Source organism: Symphalangus syndactylus, chromosome 1, assembly GCF_028878055.3.
Source record: "Symphalangus syndactylus isolate Jambi chromosome 1, NHGRI_mSymSyn1-v2.1_pri, whole genome shotgun sequence".
Lineage (NCBI taxonomy): Eukaryota > Metazoa > Chordata > Mammalia > Primates > Hylobatidae > Symphalangus > Symphalangus syndactylus.
This window is the reverse complement of record NC_072423.2, coordinates 122,021,501-122,038,226: the sequence shown is the minus strand read 5'-3', so window position 1 is coordinate 122,038,226 and position 16,726 is coordinate 122,021,501. Positions and strand designations below refer to the sequence as shown.

Sequence of the window (16,726 nt, the reverse complement as noted above, 5' to 3'; positions counted from 1 at the left end):
CACGAGGTCAGGAGATGGAGATCATCCTGGCCAACATGGTGAAACCTCATCTCTACTAAAAATACAAAAATTAGCCTGGTGTGGTGGCACATGCCTGTAATCCCAGCTACTCGAGAGGCTGAGGCAGAAGAATCACTTGAGCCTGGGAGGCAGAGGTTGCAGTGAGGCAATGTCGTGCCACTGCACTCCGGCCTGGTGACAGAGCTAGACTCCATCTCAAAAAAAAAAAAAAAAAAAGGACATGTCATTGGAGAAATACTTGAGGAGTGGGGCTGGGAAGCTGCTGATTATCATTAGCCAAATCCAAGCATTCTGAAAACTTCTGCGAATCATTACAAAGAAGTGGGCAGAGATCTAAATGGCAAAGGGATGGGACAGCATAGAATTGCTCTTGTGGATGTGGTTTCAAGACTTTCCTTCTCCGTAGCAACCCAAAGAATGAGGCAATTCTCTAGGAAATGTGTCTGCCCACAGGAGCACCCTGGATTAATGAAGTCCTCCCTTGCTGCTAAGAGACTCTGTAAGGGAAGTGTGAAGGCAGGACAAGTGAGGATAAGGAAAAGTTAAGCATGCAAAAACCAAGGAGTGAAAGAAAGGTTGGGTATTTACCATAAGCTTCCATGTTACTGATATTTTTACAGTCCTTCAAGATGCATTTCAGGTTCAGACTTCCCATGAAGAGCTGCTGACCTACCAGGGCAAAGATGCTGAGGCAAAAGAAGGTGAGGATAATCACGTTGACCAGCTTCTTCACAGAGCGCAGCAAGGCCCCCACGATGACCTTCAGACCTGAGAAAGAGGACAGGCTTGGGGAGAAGCCCATCTCCCTCAGCCAGATGCTCACAAAGGCCAAGTAAGGAGCAACTGAAGTTTCGGAAACTGTCAAATTGCAGGCTGGAACTGGACTCCAGCCTAGCCTACGATTCTGATGCCTTGAGTTTGTGCTCCAACTCTGTGCCTTGGAAACTGAGTGTCATCAAAGCAGTCAACAAGCTTGAGACTCAGTCTTTCTATTCCTGCCCTATGCCTGCCTCAGTGCTGCTATGAGGAGCAAGCAAGGAGGCTTTGAATAGAAACATGCCACACGGACTCAAGGCATAGGTTGAGGACAGTTGCAAAGGCACCACCTAAGCTGGGGCCACACTAGAGAATGAGATAGACCTGTATTTAACATTTAGTAGATACTGTCTACTGTCAAAGTACATGAGTACCATGAGACACAGCTAAATTGTGGGGTATAGGGGATGAAGATTTGTCTAGCCCCAAATTATGAGGATATCCTGGGAGGGAAAACTCAGATTACCAGTTAGAATAGGGTGTTTTATTTTCATTCATTCATTCATTCAAGAAGTATTTATTAAGCACCTACTATGTCCATGGCACACTGTTAAGCTGCCCAAGTTACAAAATAAATAATCTTGTGGCATGCTAGTAAATGTTTAAAACTGGCTCTTCAAGCAGGAGGCAGGAGAGCCCTGATCTATAGCATTTACAGGTTTCCTTGTTTTCTGAATTCTGTGGTATAGATCCTGATCCCCACTCACCACCATAGTAGATTTCAAGCTACCAATATGACGTCGCTGGACAGAGCTGGAAAAAGAACAAGTCAACTTCGGCAATCTACTGAGTCTCAAGATAGCTGGAGAGATAAACTCCCAGATGTGATTGAAATGCATGGAATGACACTAAGTGACAAAATTTCAATTGATCAGTGTAGAGGTGAGAGCACATGGCAGCGTACAGTGGGAGGCCAAGCCCTCAGTGGATGGGCTTCCCACAAAGAATGACACCAGATAGCAGGAACCTGGAAGCCCAGCTGGGACACTCACTATATCACCAATTGAAGGCAAACCAGAGGTTACTACAGCGTCACCCAAGGCAGATTTTAATCTATAACAAGAGGCTTCTCCAAAGCAAGAAATGTGGATGAGTGATGATTGTGATTCCTGGGTCACTTTTTCATAGTCTCATAAAAGATTGTACCTCGCACCCTTACTTCCAGAAAGCATCCAGGCATCTCAGTGCATTTAATGGGCCAAAATAGAGACCATATTCACCTGTGTGGAGATGAAGAAGGGGACATGAAAGCTGCTAAATGACTGCCTGAATGTGTATTTACTTACGTGAAAATAAAAGAGGCTCAGCTCATGCAGAAAGCTCCTAAATCTACCTGGGAAAACAAAGTCCTACTTAAGGAGGAGGAGGAGGAGGAGCAGGAGGAGGAGGAGGAGGAGGAGGAGGAGGAGGAGGAGAGATAAATTATACATAAAGTGTCCTCTAACTACCAGTTTCTTTATCACTATTCAGTTGCTTTTCTGAAGTTTCAAAAAATAACCTACTGCTTCTGTTTGGAAGGACTGGAGTTTAGGTGTTGGGGCCATATGGTATAGTTTATGTCTATGTCATCAGCACAACTAAATAGTTCCCATGTCTTTTTATAGTTTGCCAAAGCCACTGATAGAAGAGAAAAGAAGGGAAGGGGAGAAGGTGCGGGGAAAGGAGTCCAGAGAGGGAAGATAATAAACTGTTTGTTTTAGTAAAGAAAAGAGAGGAAAGGGGAAGGAGAGGAAAAGGGTGTGCTGTAATAAGCTTATTTTTAATAAACTGAAATTCATATTCACACCCAACCTTGGCTTCATCCTGATCCAAAGGGCTAACGTGACTTCCTCACCTGGCTTCCAGGAGACCACCTTTTGTTCCCCTCCTACTTCACAGGTGGCTGCTGCTCATCTCCTTCCCTGGTTTCTCCTCTTCTCCCTTTCATGTTTCAGAGCCTTGGGGCTCAGGCCTTGGTCCTCTTCTATTCTCCATCAATGTTCATTCCCTTGGTGATCTCTTCAGATCTCACAGCTTTAAATATCTATAGACTCTTGATTCCTGAAATGGTATCTCTAGCTCTGACTTCTCCCTGGACTCCCAGACTCATATATACCTAATTTCCTACTGAATCCTTTCCCTTGGTGGCCTCACAGCCATCTCAAACACAACATGTTCAAAGCTAGCTTGTAATCTGACCCCAAGGCCTGCTCCTCTCACAGCCTTCTCTGTCTCAATCAGTGACATCACACATAAAAGTCATTTTGGACTCCTCTCTTTTGCTCACACCATGTATACAATTGATCAGTCAGGAAATGCTATTGTTTCTACCTTCAAACTGACACAGAATCAGACCAATGTCTACCAACGCCACTACCACTACCTGATCAGAGAGCACTGCCATCCCTTGCTTGGATTATGGTCTCTTGTGTCAGTTTGGGTTTTGAGGAGCAGATATTCTGAGATCAGATGTGCAAGAGATTTGTGGCGGTTGGGAGGATGCCTGTGAAAGATGAATGGGGGAAGCAGGAGTGGGCAGGGAGAAACTTCAGACTGCAGCTCAGGTTTGACGTCTGAGAGAGAGACAAGGGAGGAGGATTGGATAGGAAGAACCTCAGACTGCAGGGCAGCTGTCGGAGTCTCAGCCAGGTCGCTGGAGAGTCCCTGAGCCAAAGTTTCCTATTAGAAGAATCCCATATGCTTCAGGAATGGGCCAGCACTAGAACCCACACACACTGTGCAGGGCAGGCACGATCTTGGCATGTGGATGAATGCAGTGGGGAATCCAGAGAGATGGAAGCCGGGATCTTTAGTCCACCGTGCTCCCTGTAGCAGGAGGTCTTCCTGCTTCTCCCATCTCCCCTACATTCCACTTTCCACACAACAGCTCCCATTTCTTCAGAGTGAAGCCCAGATCCTCCCTGTGCCTACAAGACTCCCCTTCAGTTCTTCTTTTTTTTTTTAGACCTTAGGCTGGAGTGCAATGGCACAATCTCGGCTCACTGCAGCCTGCAGCCTCTACCTCCCAGGTTCGAGCAATTCTCCTGCCTCAGCCTCTCGAGTAGCTGGGATTAAAGGTACTCACCACCACACCTGACTAATTTTTTTTTTTTCTGAGATGGAGTTTTGCTTTTGTTGCCCAGGCTGGAGTGCAATGGGGCGATCCAGGTTCACCGCAACCTCCCTCTCCCGGGTTCAAGTGATTCTTCCGCCTCAGCCTCCTGAGTAGCTGGGATTACAGGCATACACCACCACACCTGATTACTTTTGTATTTTTAGTAGAGATGGGGTTTCTCCATGTTGATCAGGCTGGTACCAAACTTCTGACCTCAGGTGATCCACCTGCCTCAGCCTTCCAAAGTGTTCGGATTACAGGAATGAGCCACTGCGCCTGGCCTTAACTTTTGTATTTTTGTAGAGATGAGGCTTTACCATATTGGCCAGGCTGGTCTCAAACTCCTGGTCTCAAGTTATCTCCCCGCCTTGGCCTCCCAAAGTGCTAGAATTACTGGCATGAGCGACTGTACGCAGCCCCCCTTCACTTCTATGATCCCACTCCTACCTGGCCCCTCACCCTCTCCTTTCCAGTCCCATCCTCATCCTTGCTACTCAATCTCTGTGCTGTCTGTTTCCCATGCTCAGAATACCCTTTCCCATATATCTGCTTGTGTCATTCCCTTGCCACCTTCAAATCTCTGCCACCTCTCACCTCAATGACAACTATCCTGATCACTCTGTTTAAAGCTGCAACCTGCTTCCCCTATACCCTGTGACTTCCCATACCCTCCGTGGTGTCTACTTTTTCTTTGTATTTTCCCTGGCACATAGCACTTGCTCACATGCTACACAATGTACTTATTTATTATAGCTGTTGCTTCATGTCTGTCTCCCCACCCCCTACCCTAGAAGGTAAAACTCCATGAGTCTGTATCTATTTGCTTACTACTAGATCTCAAGCAGTTAGCACAGTGTCTGGACATATTAAGTGCTCAATTATTATCAGTTGGACCATCAAATAAATTTGTAAAGCAGGGTTTGTTTGTTTATGGTTTACATGATGACATTTTGAAAAGATTTAAATGTAAATTAACATCCTTTCTAGATAGGAGCCAGCGTGGGAAGTGAGAGTGACTTACGTGAAACTACTGAAATTGCTTTCAAAGCTCTGAACACACGGAAGGTACGCAGGGACAACACTTTGATGGTGATTCCTGGAATATATGACACAATCCTACAAGACAAAGCACAGGGAAGCATGGGCTTGCTCAGTCCTACAGCTGCACTGCACATCTCCACAAAAGCCACAAGTAAGCTCAGCCTGGGGCCTGTGACCTCCAAGGTGAAATCGACAGCCTCACCTTTCCAGCCCCACCTTTATCTTAGGATCTGGCAATACCACTGTTCTTGCTATGAACTGCAGAGGAGGCTGTTCTCAGTTCACCTTCATACATGGACACAGATGAAGACTCTTTGACATAGTTCATGTAGTTGTGGCTACATCCATGAATAATAGAAGTCCTCTCAAATATTTACTGAGTGGCTGACAAGTTCCATGCCCCAAGGCAGTTCACTGAAGTCTCCAGCCACTACATGGTCAAGCCTGAATGTGTAGCCAGGCAGTGTAGCTTCAGAGCCATACTCTAAGCCCCTGTGCTTCACCACCTTTCAATAGCTAAGAGCACATAATCTTTGAACTTCAAATGTAAAACTCTGAAATTACTAGCACCTACCTCCAAGGGCTTTTGTGAATATTAAATAGGAAAAAATATGCAAAGTGCTTAACATAATGCCTGGTACAAATTGAATGATGCTAGGTTTACTATTGTTGTGCTGGCAATGTGTCACTGCATTTCTTATTTTTTCTTTTGCTGACTCCATTTCATCATTCAGATTCCAAATCAGTGTCTTTCCTTCAGAAAGAGCTTCAACCTTCACCTTACACCTTACCCCATACATAATAATTAACTCAAAATGGACCACGGACTGAAACATAAAAGCCAAAACTACAGAACTTCTAGAATTAAACAGGAGTAAAGCTCTTTGTAACCTTGTAGTAGCCAAAGATTTTTTAGACTGCTTTGTTCTTCCTATATTCTCTGACAGCTTAATACATGTATAGCCCCTATCCTGGTACTCATCATACCATATTTTCAGGGTCATTAATTGCCACTCTTCCCCTCTGGACTGTGAGCTTCATAAGATTGAAAACCATGTCTTTTTTTATTATTATTTCATTGGCACACCCCTGTATCTTGCATAGGGCCTGGCCCATAACAGGCCAGTGTTGGTGAGTAAATGGCTGAAGGAACAAGAACTTGAGTGTTGACCTAGAAATGGCTTTGTGTGTGGAGACCTCTGGCCAATTGGCTGCATGTGCTGTTCAGGGCCAACCAACACAGCACTCAGAGCTCTAGGCATTACTAGGCCACACTCAGCCACTCAAATGGATCCACACAGAGCTCTGATGGAAGCAAAGGGGCTTCTTTCCCACTCCAAGTCTCTTCAAAAACATCTTTAACATTCTTACGTTATTCCAATGACAATGGAGTCCAGCCAGTTCCATGGATCTCGAAGGAAAGAAAACTCATCCAGAATGAAACCTCTTGCCAATATTTTGATCAAAGCTTCAAAAATATAAATCCCAGTGAAGACACACCTAAAAAGCAAATCATTTACAACAGGAAGAAACATGATAAACAGTGTGAAAAGCAAAGAGCCCTTCTATCTTACTGGCCTTGATTTTTTTTTCCATTTCAATGTGACATTTAACATTCTGGTCTTCAGCAAACCAGAGTTCAAAAGTGCAAGCTTTTTAAGCAAGTTCTGGTATTTAGAATTTCAGAGAAGCAGGCCTAGAGATAAATTGTGAAGCTGCATTTCAAGGCCTAGCTTTATGTCCATATTCTTGAGAATAGTTTCAGGTAACATGAGACTCAAGCACTGGAGGTTGTAGTTTGTCACCACCATTCTAGAGCTGTCACTTTGATGTACAGAAGGAGACAACGGTGACAGAACAATGAAGAGAGTAAATGACACGCAAATAGCTGAATTTTTTCATATCTGTATTCATGGATTGGAAGGTTTAATATTGTTAAGATGTCATACTACCCAGGGTTATCTACAGATTCAGTGCAATCCTTATAAAACTCCCAATGACATTTTTTACAAAAATATAAAAATCCAGTCTACAATTCATATGGAATTTCAAGTGACCCCAAATAGCCAAAACAATCTTGAAAAAAAAACAAATTGTGAGGTCTTACACTTCCTGATATCGAAATTTATTAGAAAGCTACAGTAATCAAAATAGGGTAATTTATCATGGAAAGAGATTTAATTGACTCACAGTTCAGTTCAGCATGGCTGGGGAGGCCTCAGAAAAATTACCATTATGGTGGAAGGGGAAGCAAACATGTCCTTCTTCATATGGCAGCAGGAAGGAGAAGAATGAGAGTGAAGCGAAGGGGAAAGCCCCTAGTGAAACTATCAGATATCATGAGAACTTACTATTACAAGAATAGCATGGCGGAAACCATCCCCATGACTCAATTATCTCCACCAGGGCCCTCCTACCACACGTTAGGATTATGGGAACTACAATTCAAGATGAGATTTGGGTGGGGACACAGACAAACCGTATCAAGGTGGTACTAGCATAAAGACACATATAGACCAATGGAATAGAATAGAGAGCCCAGAAGTAAACTTTTGCATATATGGCCAAATTATTTTCCACAAGGGTGGCAAGACTATGGAATAGTCTTGGCAATGTCCTTGGAAAAAGGACAGTCTTTTCAACAAATGGAAATGGGAAAACTGAATCTCCACTTGCAAGAAATGAAGTTAGAATCTTTACTTACACCATATAAAAAATTAACTCAATATGGATTAAAGTCCTAAACGTAAGACCTGAAAAACATAAAACTCATAGAAGGAAAATTTGAAAGTCATATACCTAACAAGGGGTTAACATCCAGAATATGTAAATAACTCCGACAACAGAAAACCAAACACTGCATGTTCTCACCCGTAAGTGCGAGTTGAACAATAAGAACACATGGACACAGGGAGGGGAACAACACACACTGGGGCCTGTTGGGGGTGGGAGGTAAGGGAAGGGAGAGGATTAGTACAAATACCTAAGGCATGTGGGGCTTAAAACCTAGATAATGGGTTGATGGAGCAGCAAACCACCATGGCACACATACAGCTATGCAACAAACCTGCATGTTCTGCACATGCATCCCAGAACTTACAGTAAAATAAAATAAAATAATAAAATAAAATAAAATAGAACTCCTACAACTCAACAATAAAAAATTAAATGACCTAATTAAAAAATGGCCAAAGGATTTGAACAGATATTTCTCCAAAGATGAAATACAAATGGCCAACGCACATATGAAAAGATGCTCAACATCACTAATCATTAGAAAAATGCAAATCAAAACCACAAAGAGATGACCTCATGCCCATTAGGATGGCTACTATTTTTAAAAAAACCTAAAATAACAAGTGTGGATGAAGATGTGGAGAAATGGGAACACTTGTGCACTGTTGATAAGATTGTAAAATGGTGCAATCCCTATGGAAAACAGTATGAAGACTCCTCAAAAATTAAAAATAGACCTGCTATATGATCCAGCAAAGCCATTTCTAGGTATATGTATAAAAGAATTGAAAGCAGGTTCTCAAGGACATATTTGCCTACCCATGTTCATAGCAGCACTGTTCACAATAGCCAAGAGGTGGAAGCAACCCAAATGCCCTTTGCCAGATAAGTAGACAATCTCCTAAAAAAAGAAAATAGCTTATATCTTTTTTATATTCCCACGCTGTCAAAAATACTGGGTCTGCACACACACGCACACACACACGCACACACACATATGTTTGGGACTGAAACAAGTAATTTAGTCAAACAACCTGTGAGTTCAGAGTAAAATGTGGTATATACATGTGATGGAATATTAATCAGCCTTAAAAAGGAAGAAAATTTTGCCACATTCTATAACATGTATAAACCTTGAAATCATTATGCAAGGTGAAACAATCCAGTCATAAAAAGACAAATACTGTGTGATCCACTTATATGAGGCAGGGGTTGAGGGGAAGATTGAAATGGGGAGTTCGTATTTCATGGATGTAGAATTTCAGTTTTGCAAGATGAAAAGAGTTCTGGAGATGAATAACGATAATGTTGTGCAACACTGTGAATATACTTAATTCCACTGAACTTAAAATAGTTAAGATTGTATCTTTTATGTTATACATATTTTGTCGCAATTTTAATAAAAACTGGGCCCTTCTTTTTCCTTCCCTGAATCTTCCATCATATTCTATCCTTGCTATGGTTTGAATGTTCCCTCCAAAAGTCATGTCGAAATTTAATTGGCATTATTATGGTATTAAGAGGTGGGACCCTTAGGAGGTGATTAAGCCATGAAGATACTGCCTTTGTGATATATTAATGCCAATATCTCAAGAGTGGGTTCCTGATAAAAGGTGAGTTCAGGCCTCTTTGCCCTTGCTCTCTCATGTGCACATTTTTGCCCTTCTGCCTTCTGCCATGGGATGATGCAGCAAGAAGACCCTCACCAGATGCAGACCCTTTGATCTTGGACTTCCCAGCCTCCAGAACTGTAAAACATACATCTGTATTCTTTACAAATTATCCAGTCTGTGGTATTTTGTTATCACAACATAAAATTGACTAAGACAATTCTCTAATTTATTTCCCTTTTTCTCTTCTGTCTCAAAAAAAAATCTTGTATCTTTTGTTATAATCCCAAGCTGCAAAATACTGAGTCTGCAAGCACAAACACATACACACGCTCACTTGGGACAGAAACAAGCAATTCAGTTAAATAACTTATCAGTTCAGAGTAAAAGAAGTGGACCTTTTCTGGTAAACTATCCAGTCATAGTAGCCCTGAAAGCTAAAGAACAAAGGCCTTGAGGACTTGAAAAAACTCAAAGCAGCCAAGTCCAAGAGCAGAAATGGTCATGAGACTGCTAAGGCAAGAGCTCCTCCTTGCTTCAGGCTTTTTCTGAGCTGCTCACCTTTTGTGTGACAAATGAGCGTATCAGATTAAATAATGTCTGTCCTAAAATATGTGTGTGTGAATGTAGGGTTGCAGGAGGTTGTTAAAAATGTCCTCATATAAACAGGCATTAAAAGAGTTTAAAAAGGCAACATCTTTTAATATCAGTTTTAAATTATAAAGTTATAGATGCTTTGATAAAAATCTGCAATTGCAGATTTGTGGGATTCTTCAAGTCTTCATACAGATCTTAAGCAAATGAGACAGCAGACTGTCGCTGCTATTTCTGCCTGACATTCTAGTCTCCCACCTCTTACTTCCACCATTCTCTCTTTTCCAGCTGAAGCCTGACCAATGATGGGACAGGCAGATCAAAATGACATCTGATGTGGAGTAAAGCCATGCCCACCAGGAGGAAATTACATGCCTCCTTGTATGAAGACATTTTTAACAGCCTCCTCCCACCCCACATTCAGGTATCCACTGTTCATCCAAAACTTCCAGGGGAGAGCAACAGCTTTCCCCACACTTGCCTCCTGCCTCTCTGCTTAAAAAGGGGTTTTCCTCCCTGCCTTATGAGTATTTTAATAGTAAAAATGGCCTCAGAGCAAATTACCTTCCCATAATAGAGAAAGAAGGCTCCTTGCGTCTCACCACAAGGGCTAGGCAGAGCAAACCACTGCTGTGGAAACAATGCACTCTCCTGTTCTGTCTCCTCCATAGGTCCTGCCCTCCCGATCAAAGGCTTCCAGGAAGCTGCAGTAAGCAACGAGTAGCAGCCCCTGCACTCAGTTAGCACCTCATGCAACAGCCAAATCTCCAAAGGGGAGACCACATTCCCCAGGGACACTGCCAGGATGGCATCTATTCCTGGGGCTACCTGTGCCCTCCTCAAGGCACAGCCCCTCTGCTGGTCAGCCTTAACCAGGTTCCAGGTTCCACCCAGCAACAGAGACAGATGGTCCCTACAAAGACACCACCTAGGAGGGAGAAGAATTCTCCAGAGACAAATAGACCAAATCAGACCTTGTAGTCAAAGAACGGGCAGTTTTCAAAGTCTGACCTCTAACTGGTGTCCCAGAAACCACTAGAGCCAAGTAAAGGAGAATAGATGTGTATATGATTTAGAGAACACTTCCAGGAAAAAGGTAGGGTGGAAGTGACTGGAGACTGCCTTCCCAAATTCCCATTTAAAATCTATGAAAACATTTGAAAATAAAAACATGTTCTAAAGAAGCATGACGAGAGTGGGCATCGCCCAGAATCCAGGAGGAAAGCCTCCCAGGGTCCTCAGTCCATCTTTCCTTGGAGCATCCAACCTTGTTCACATAGCTCCTTTCCTGATAATGTTGTATTCCCTAATAAGTGTCTGCAAGGTCTGGGAGTCCCCAGTCCTACTCCCCACTAGAGGCACAAACAGCTGCTAGCCAGCTTTCACCATCATACCTCTAGCAGGAGTGATTTTTTGCCTGTGTGCCCAAGTTCCTCAAGCCTTAGAAACAGTAAGTCATTGCTCCAGTCATTTTAGAAATATTAGATAAGCCATTCCATTCACAAGAAGCTTCTTATATTTGCCTGAACCTGAGTGGGTCTCTTTGAATTACTAGAGGATGTGAAAGGAAACGTACAGCTATAAGGGTAACTAAAGTGGGAAATGTAGTACAATATTTGAAACTTGTCAAGTCAGATACCACAAATGTTACTATAAACATCCTTAAAGAAGAATCTGCAAGAAACTGAACCAAAGAGTAAGGGAAAATAAGAATACAAAAGACATTTAGAAAATATTAAAAATTGAAATGCCACATATTAAAACCTACAAGACAGAGACAAAGCTGTACCCCTAAGCATTGTCCCTATAAATATTTTTATTATTTACAACAAGAAGGAAAATGCATGAACTAAACATTCAAATTCGTATTTTAGGAAACATTATGTCCTATTGAATGTATAATGAAGAAAATAAAATATTATATATATATATATATATATATATTTTTTTTTTTTTTTTTTTTTTTTTTTGAGACGGAGTTTCACTCTTGTTGCCCAGGCTGGAGTTCAATGGCATGATCTCGGCTCTCTGCAACCTCTGCCTCCCAGGTTCAAGTGATTCTCCTGCCTCAGCCTCTGGAGTAGCTGGGATTACAGGCATGTGCCACCACACCCAGCTAATTTTGTATTCTTAGTAGAGATGGGGTTTCTCCATGTTGGTCAGGCTGGTCTCGAACTCCTGACCTCAGGTTATCTGCCCTCCTCAGCCTCCCAAAGCGCTGGGATTACAGGCGGTGAGCCATGGCGCCCAGCCAAAAATGTTATATTTTTAAATAGAATTTAAGGCCAGGTGCTGTGGCTCACGCCTGTAATGTCAGCACTTTGGGAGGCTGAGGCAGGCAGATCACTTGAGTCCAGGAGTTCAAGACCTGGGCAATATGGCAAAACCCCGTCTCTACTAAAAATACAAAAATTAGCCAGGCGTGGCGGTGCATGTCTGTAATCCCAGTCACTTGGGAGGCTGAGACACAAGAATCGCCTGAATCCAGGAGGCGAAGGTTGCAGTGGGTGGAGATTGCTCCACTACACTCCAGCCTGGGCAAGAAATCAAGATTCTGTCTCAAAAAATAATAATAAAATAAAAATAGAATTTAATACATAAATAGAATTTAAGATATAGTTTTAGAAAAACAGAATTTAAGACAAATAGAATTTAAGACACAGTTTTAGAAAAACTATGGAATAGTTTTTAAAATAGAATTTAAGACATAGTTAAAAAAACATAAAAATAGGCAAGCCTCTGGCAAATCTAATCACAGAAAAAAGAAAACATGAACAAAATGATAAATGAGAAGAAGAATATAGCAAAATATTCAGAGAAATTTTAAAACTGAAAAAGATTACCAATGAAAAATGAAAAAGCTATTAATAAATGAATTCCTTCCCATTTCACTAATTCCTTATGTCCCTCTCCAAAAGATTTGCAGATATAAATCACTTTACTGGATAATTCTCTCTTTCTTTCTCTCAGAATACCTCATTTCCATGCTATTAAAAACATTTCAAGGCCAGGCGTGGTGGCTCATGCCTGTAATCCCAGCACTTTGGGAGGCCGAGGCAGGTGGATCATCTGAGGTCGGGAGTTAGAGACCAGCCTGACCAACATGGAGAAACCCCATCTCTACTAAAAATACAAAATTAGCCAGGTGTGGTGGCACACGCCTGTAATCCCAGCTACCCTGGAGGCTGAGTCAGGAGAATCGCTTGAACCCAGGAGGAGGAGGTTGTGGTGAGCCGAGATCGCACCATTGTACTCCAGCCTGAGCGACAAGAGTGAAACTCCGTCTCAAAAAAAAAAAAAAAAAATTCAATACATGGGAAAGATGGGGGGGAGCCATACAAGTCATCAGAAGAGTAAACAAATGCTGACAACAAATTTTATCAAAGATAGCACAAAATTTTATATATATATAAAATATTGATACGTATAATACTGATGTACATACATACATATATATATAGTTTTATTTAACAAGGCAACTAGTTACAAGGTATAATGAAAGAAAAGACCACATTTATAATAGCAACAAAAAACAGTAAAATTCACAAACAAATTTAACAAGAATTGTGGAAGATCTGTATGAAGAAAACTTTAAAGCAATTAGAGGAACACAAAAGAAGATTTTAACAAATGAAAAATATGTCATGTTCTCAATGAGTTCCAACCTCATAAAGATGTCAGTTTCCTCTAGGTTAATTTATAAATCCTTTCATCATGTCAATAAAACTAACTAAATTGATTATAAAATTTACATGAAAAAATAAACCAACAAGAGCCATAAAAATTCTCAAAAGGAACCTCTAGCACTCCTAGACATTACAACATTAGACGATCTTGATAGTTAAAAAGTGTGGTTCTGGCATATGAAAACGCAGACCAATGGAAGAGAAAAGAAAGTCCAGAAATAGATCTGAATACCTAAGTAACATTTCACATCAGAGGATAAGAGGTGGACTATTTAACAAATGGTGTTGGGACAAATGGATAGACATCTGGGACGGAACTATGAAGTCAGATCTATTTATGACACCCTACCCTTGAATGAATTCCAAATTATTCAAGGATTTAAATTTTTTAAAAAGGAAACTATAAAAGCACTGTAAGAAAATATGAGAGAGTCCTTTTATAACTCAAGGCTAGAGAAAGTGTTTCTAACTATAAATCAAAATCCACAGGCATTGAGGAAAGTTTGTTAAATTTAATACAGGAAAAGAAAAAAATAATAAGCAAAATTAAGAGACCATTGATGCCTGCTTCAATTGTGATGAAGACATAAAATAGTTGGGCAAACCCTCCCACAGATAATGAGTATTAAACTGGAAAAAATATGTATAAGGACAATTATTTGAAGGCCCTGGAAGGTGAACAAAAGGAGGCAGAAACTGGGGCAGAGTTTCCTCTTAAAAGAAGGCACCTGCAATGCATAAGAATTATGAAAATGTTTAACTGTTTTGGTCTGAGAGTGTTTTCCAACTTCCCCACTCCCACCCCAACACTGGCAAATGGCTGCAGTCTTGAAGATTTAAGGTGGCTGAGGGTGGGGTTCAGAGCTGGCAGAGCAGCTGGAAATTTAGGGAGGAAATCCTAGAAGCATGCAAGAGAGAGCTAAGCAACAGGAGGCATAAAACATGGAAATGACATACTTAAAGTGCTAGAAAAACAAATTGTCAAGCACTGATTCTATATACAATGAAACTCTACTTCAAAAATGAGTATGAAATAAAGACATTTTCAGATCAATATAAACTGAGAATGTGTTGCCAACAGAACTGAACCACAAGATATATTAAAGGAAGTTGCTCAGGCTAAAAAGAAATACTACCAAAAGATAACTTGGATCTACAAGAAAAAAATGTCTTTAAAAGGCATGTGCCCATTAAAAGCAAAAATGATAAACTGTATTATTGGGTTTATTGTGTACATTAGCATAACTATATGACAAAAAACAAACAGGGGACTAAACTGTGGCATGGTTCCTTTTCTACTTGAAGGAATTCAACGTTAACTCTATTTTGCCAATTTAACAATGCATTGTTTAATATCTGAAGAAACCACTAAAAAATGCAAATAAGTAAAGATAAAAGGCCAGTAGAGGATTAAAATGAAATACTAAATATACATGATTAACATAAAAGGAAGCAGGAATGGAGAAATAATGGAGTAGCAAAGGAACAACAATGACAAAAAAAAAACAGATGAGATAAATAGAAAACCAATAGAAAAATAGCAGAGCAAAATCCAATTATATAACTATATTAAATGAACTTTAGTCCATCAAAAGTCAGAGACTGGATTGATAGACTGCATAAAAAGCAAAAACCAACTATATGTTGTTTACAAGATATATGCTACAAATACAAAGACACAAAAGGGTTGAGAGTAAAAGAACGGAAAAAGATATACCATGCAAACAAAGAGCGTAAGAAAGCTGGAGTAGCTATATTAATATTAGACAAAACAAATATTTAAATGAGTATTATTAGAGACAAAGAAGACATTCCATAATAATAAAAGAATGAATACATCAGGAGGATAATAATAATCATCATAAATATGTATGTACCTGATAATAGTGCTTCAAAATACATGAAGCCAAATTTGACAAAAAGAGAGAAAGAACAGACAAATCCACAATCATAGATAGAGATTTTAAGCCTCTCTTTCAGTAATTCACAAAAATGCTAGGTAAAAATCAGGAAAGGTACAAAAGATCTAAATGACACTATCAACCACCTTAACTTAACTGACCTTTTAAGGAGTATTTAAGAATATGGCAGAATCCACATTCTTTCCAAGTGCATGTGAAACATTTCCCAAGAGAGACTATAAAAGACGTTTCTCTTTATTTCAAAAGATTGAAATTTTACAGAATATATTCTCTGATCATAACTGAACTGAAATTAGATAATAATCAGACAACCAGAAAACAATTAGAAAAGTATAAAATATTTGGAAATATTAAAAAACACACTTCTAAATGACATATGGGACAAAGAAGAAATCATGAGAAAATGTAGGGAATATTTTGAACCAAAAGGTAATAAAAACACAGTGTATTGACATCTGTGGAATGCAGCTGAAGCGGTTTTTGGACAGAAATGTATAGCTTTATACAATTGTATAAGAAGAAAAATCTAAAACCAACTAATTAAGCTTCCAACTTAAGAAGCTAGAAATAGAAGAGCAAATTAAAATCAAAGCAAATTGAATGAAAAAATTAATAAAGACTTTGAAACTTTCATATATTGCTGATATGAATGTAAAATTATGCTGTCAATTTGAAAAAGGTTTAGCAGTTTATTAGAAAGTTACATATACACTTATTTCGGGGCCCAGCAATTACACACCTAGGTATTTATCCCAGAGAAATGCAAAAATATCCACAAAAGATTTTTATATGGAAATGTTCGCAGCAACTTTGTTTATAATAGCCCTAAACTGGAAACAACACAAATGTGCATCAATAGATAAATGGGAAAACAAAACGTGGTATATCCATTCAATGGAATCCAACTTAGCAACAAAAAGAAAAAAAAATGTAGAAATATACACAACATGGATGCATCTCAGAGCATTATGCTAAATGAAAGAAACCAGATACAAAAATATAGTATCATACATAGAATATGAAATGTATATGAAATTCTTAAAAAAGGCAAAACAAGTCTAGAATGACAGAAATGAGATCGATGTTTGCCTGGGGTTGGGAGTGGGAGTCGGGGATTAACTGCAAAGAGGCATGAGATGTTCTGGGGGGTAATTGAAATGGTCTATATATTGATTGCAGTGGTTTATATTGCATAATTAAATAGGA

General features: G+C 40.0%; 1 protein-coding gene across 1 annotated transcript in view; it reads right to left on the bottom strand.

Moving 5' to 3' along the window:
* SCN11A (sodium voltage-gated channel alpha subunit 11) overlaps window positions 1-16,726 on the bottom strand; it is a 97,578-nt gene that overhangs the window by 73,574 nt on the left and 7,278 nt on the right. The window contains exons 4-6 of the mRNA XM_055294803.1: window positions 6,344-6,472; window positions 4,953-5,047; window positions 610-789 (exon numbers count right to left, since the gene is read on the bottom strand). Coding sequence (XP_055150778.1) covers window positions 610-789; window positions 4,953-5,047; window positions 6,344-6,472 — 404 coding nt within the window. The remainder of the gene's footprint in view (window positions 1-609; window positions 790-4,952; window positions 5,048-6,343; window positions 6,473-16,726) is intronic.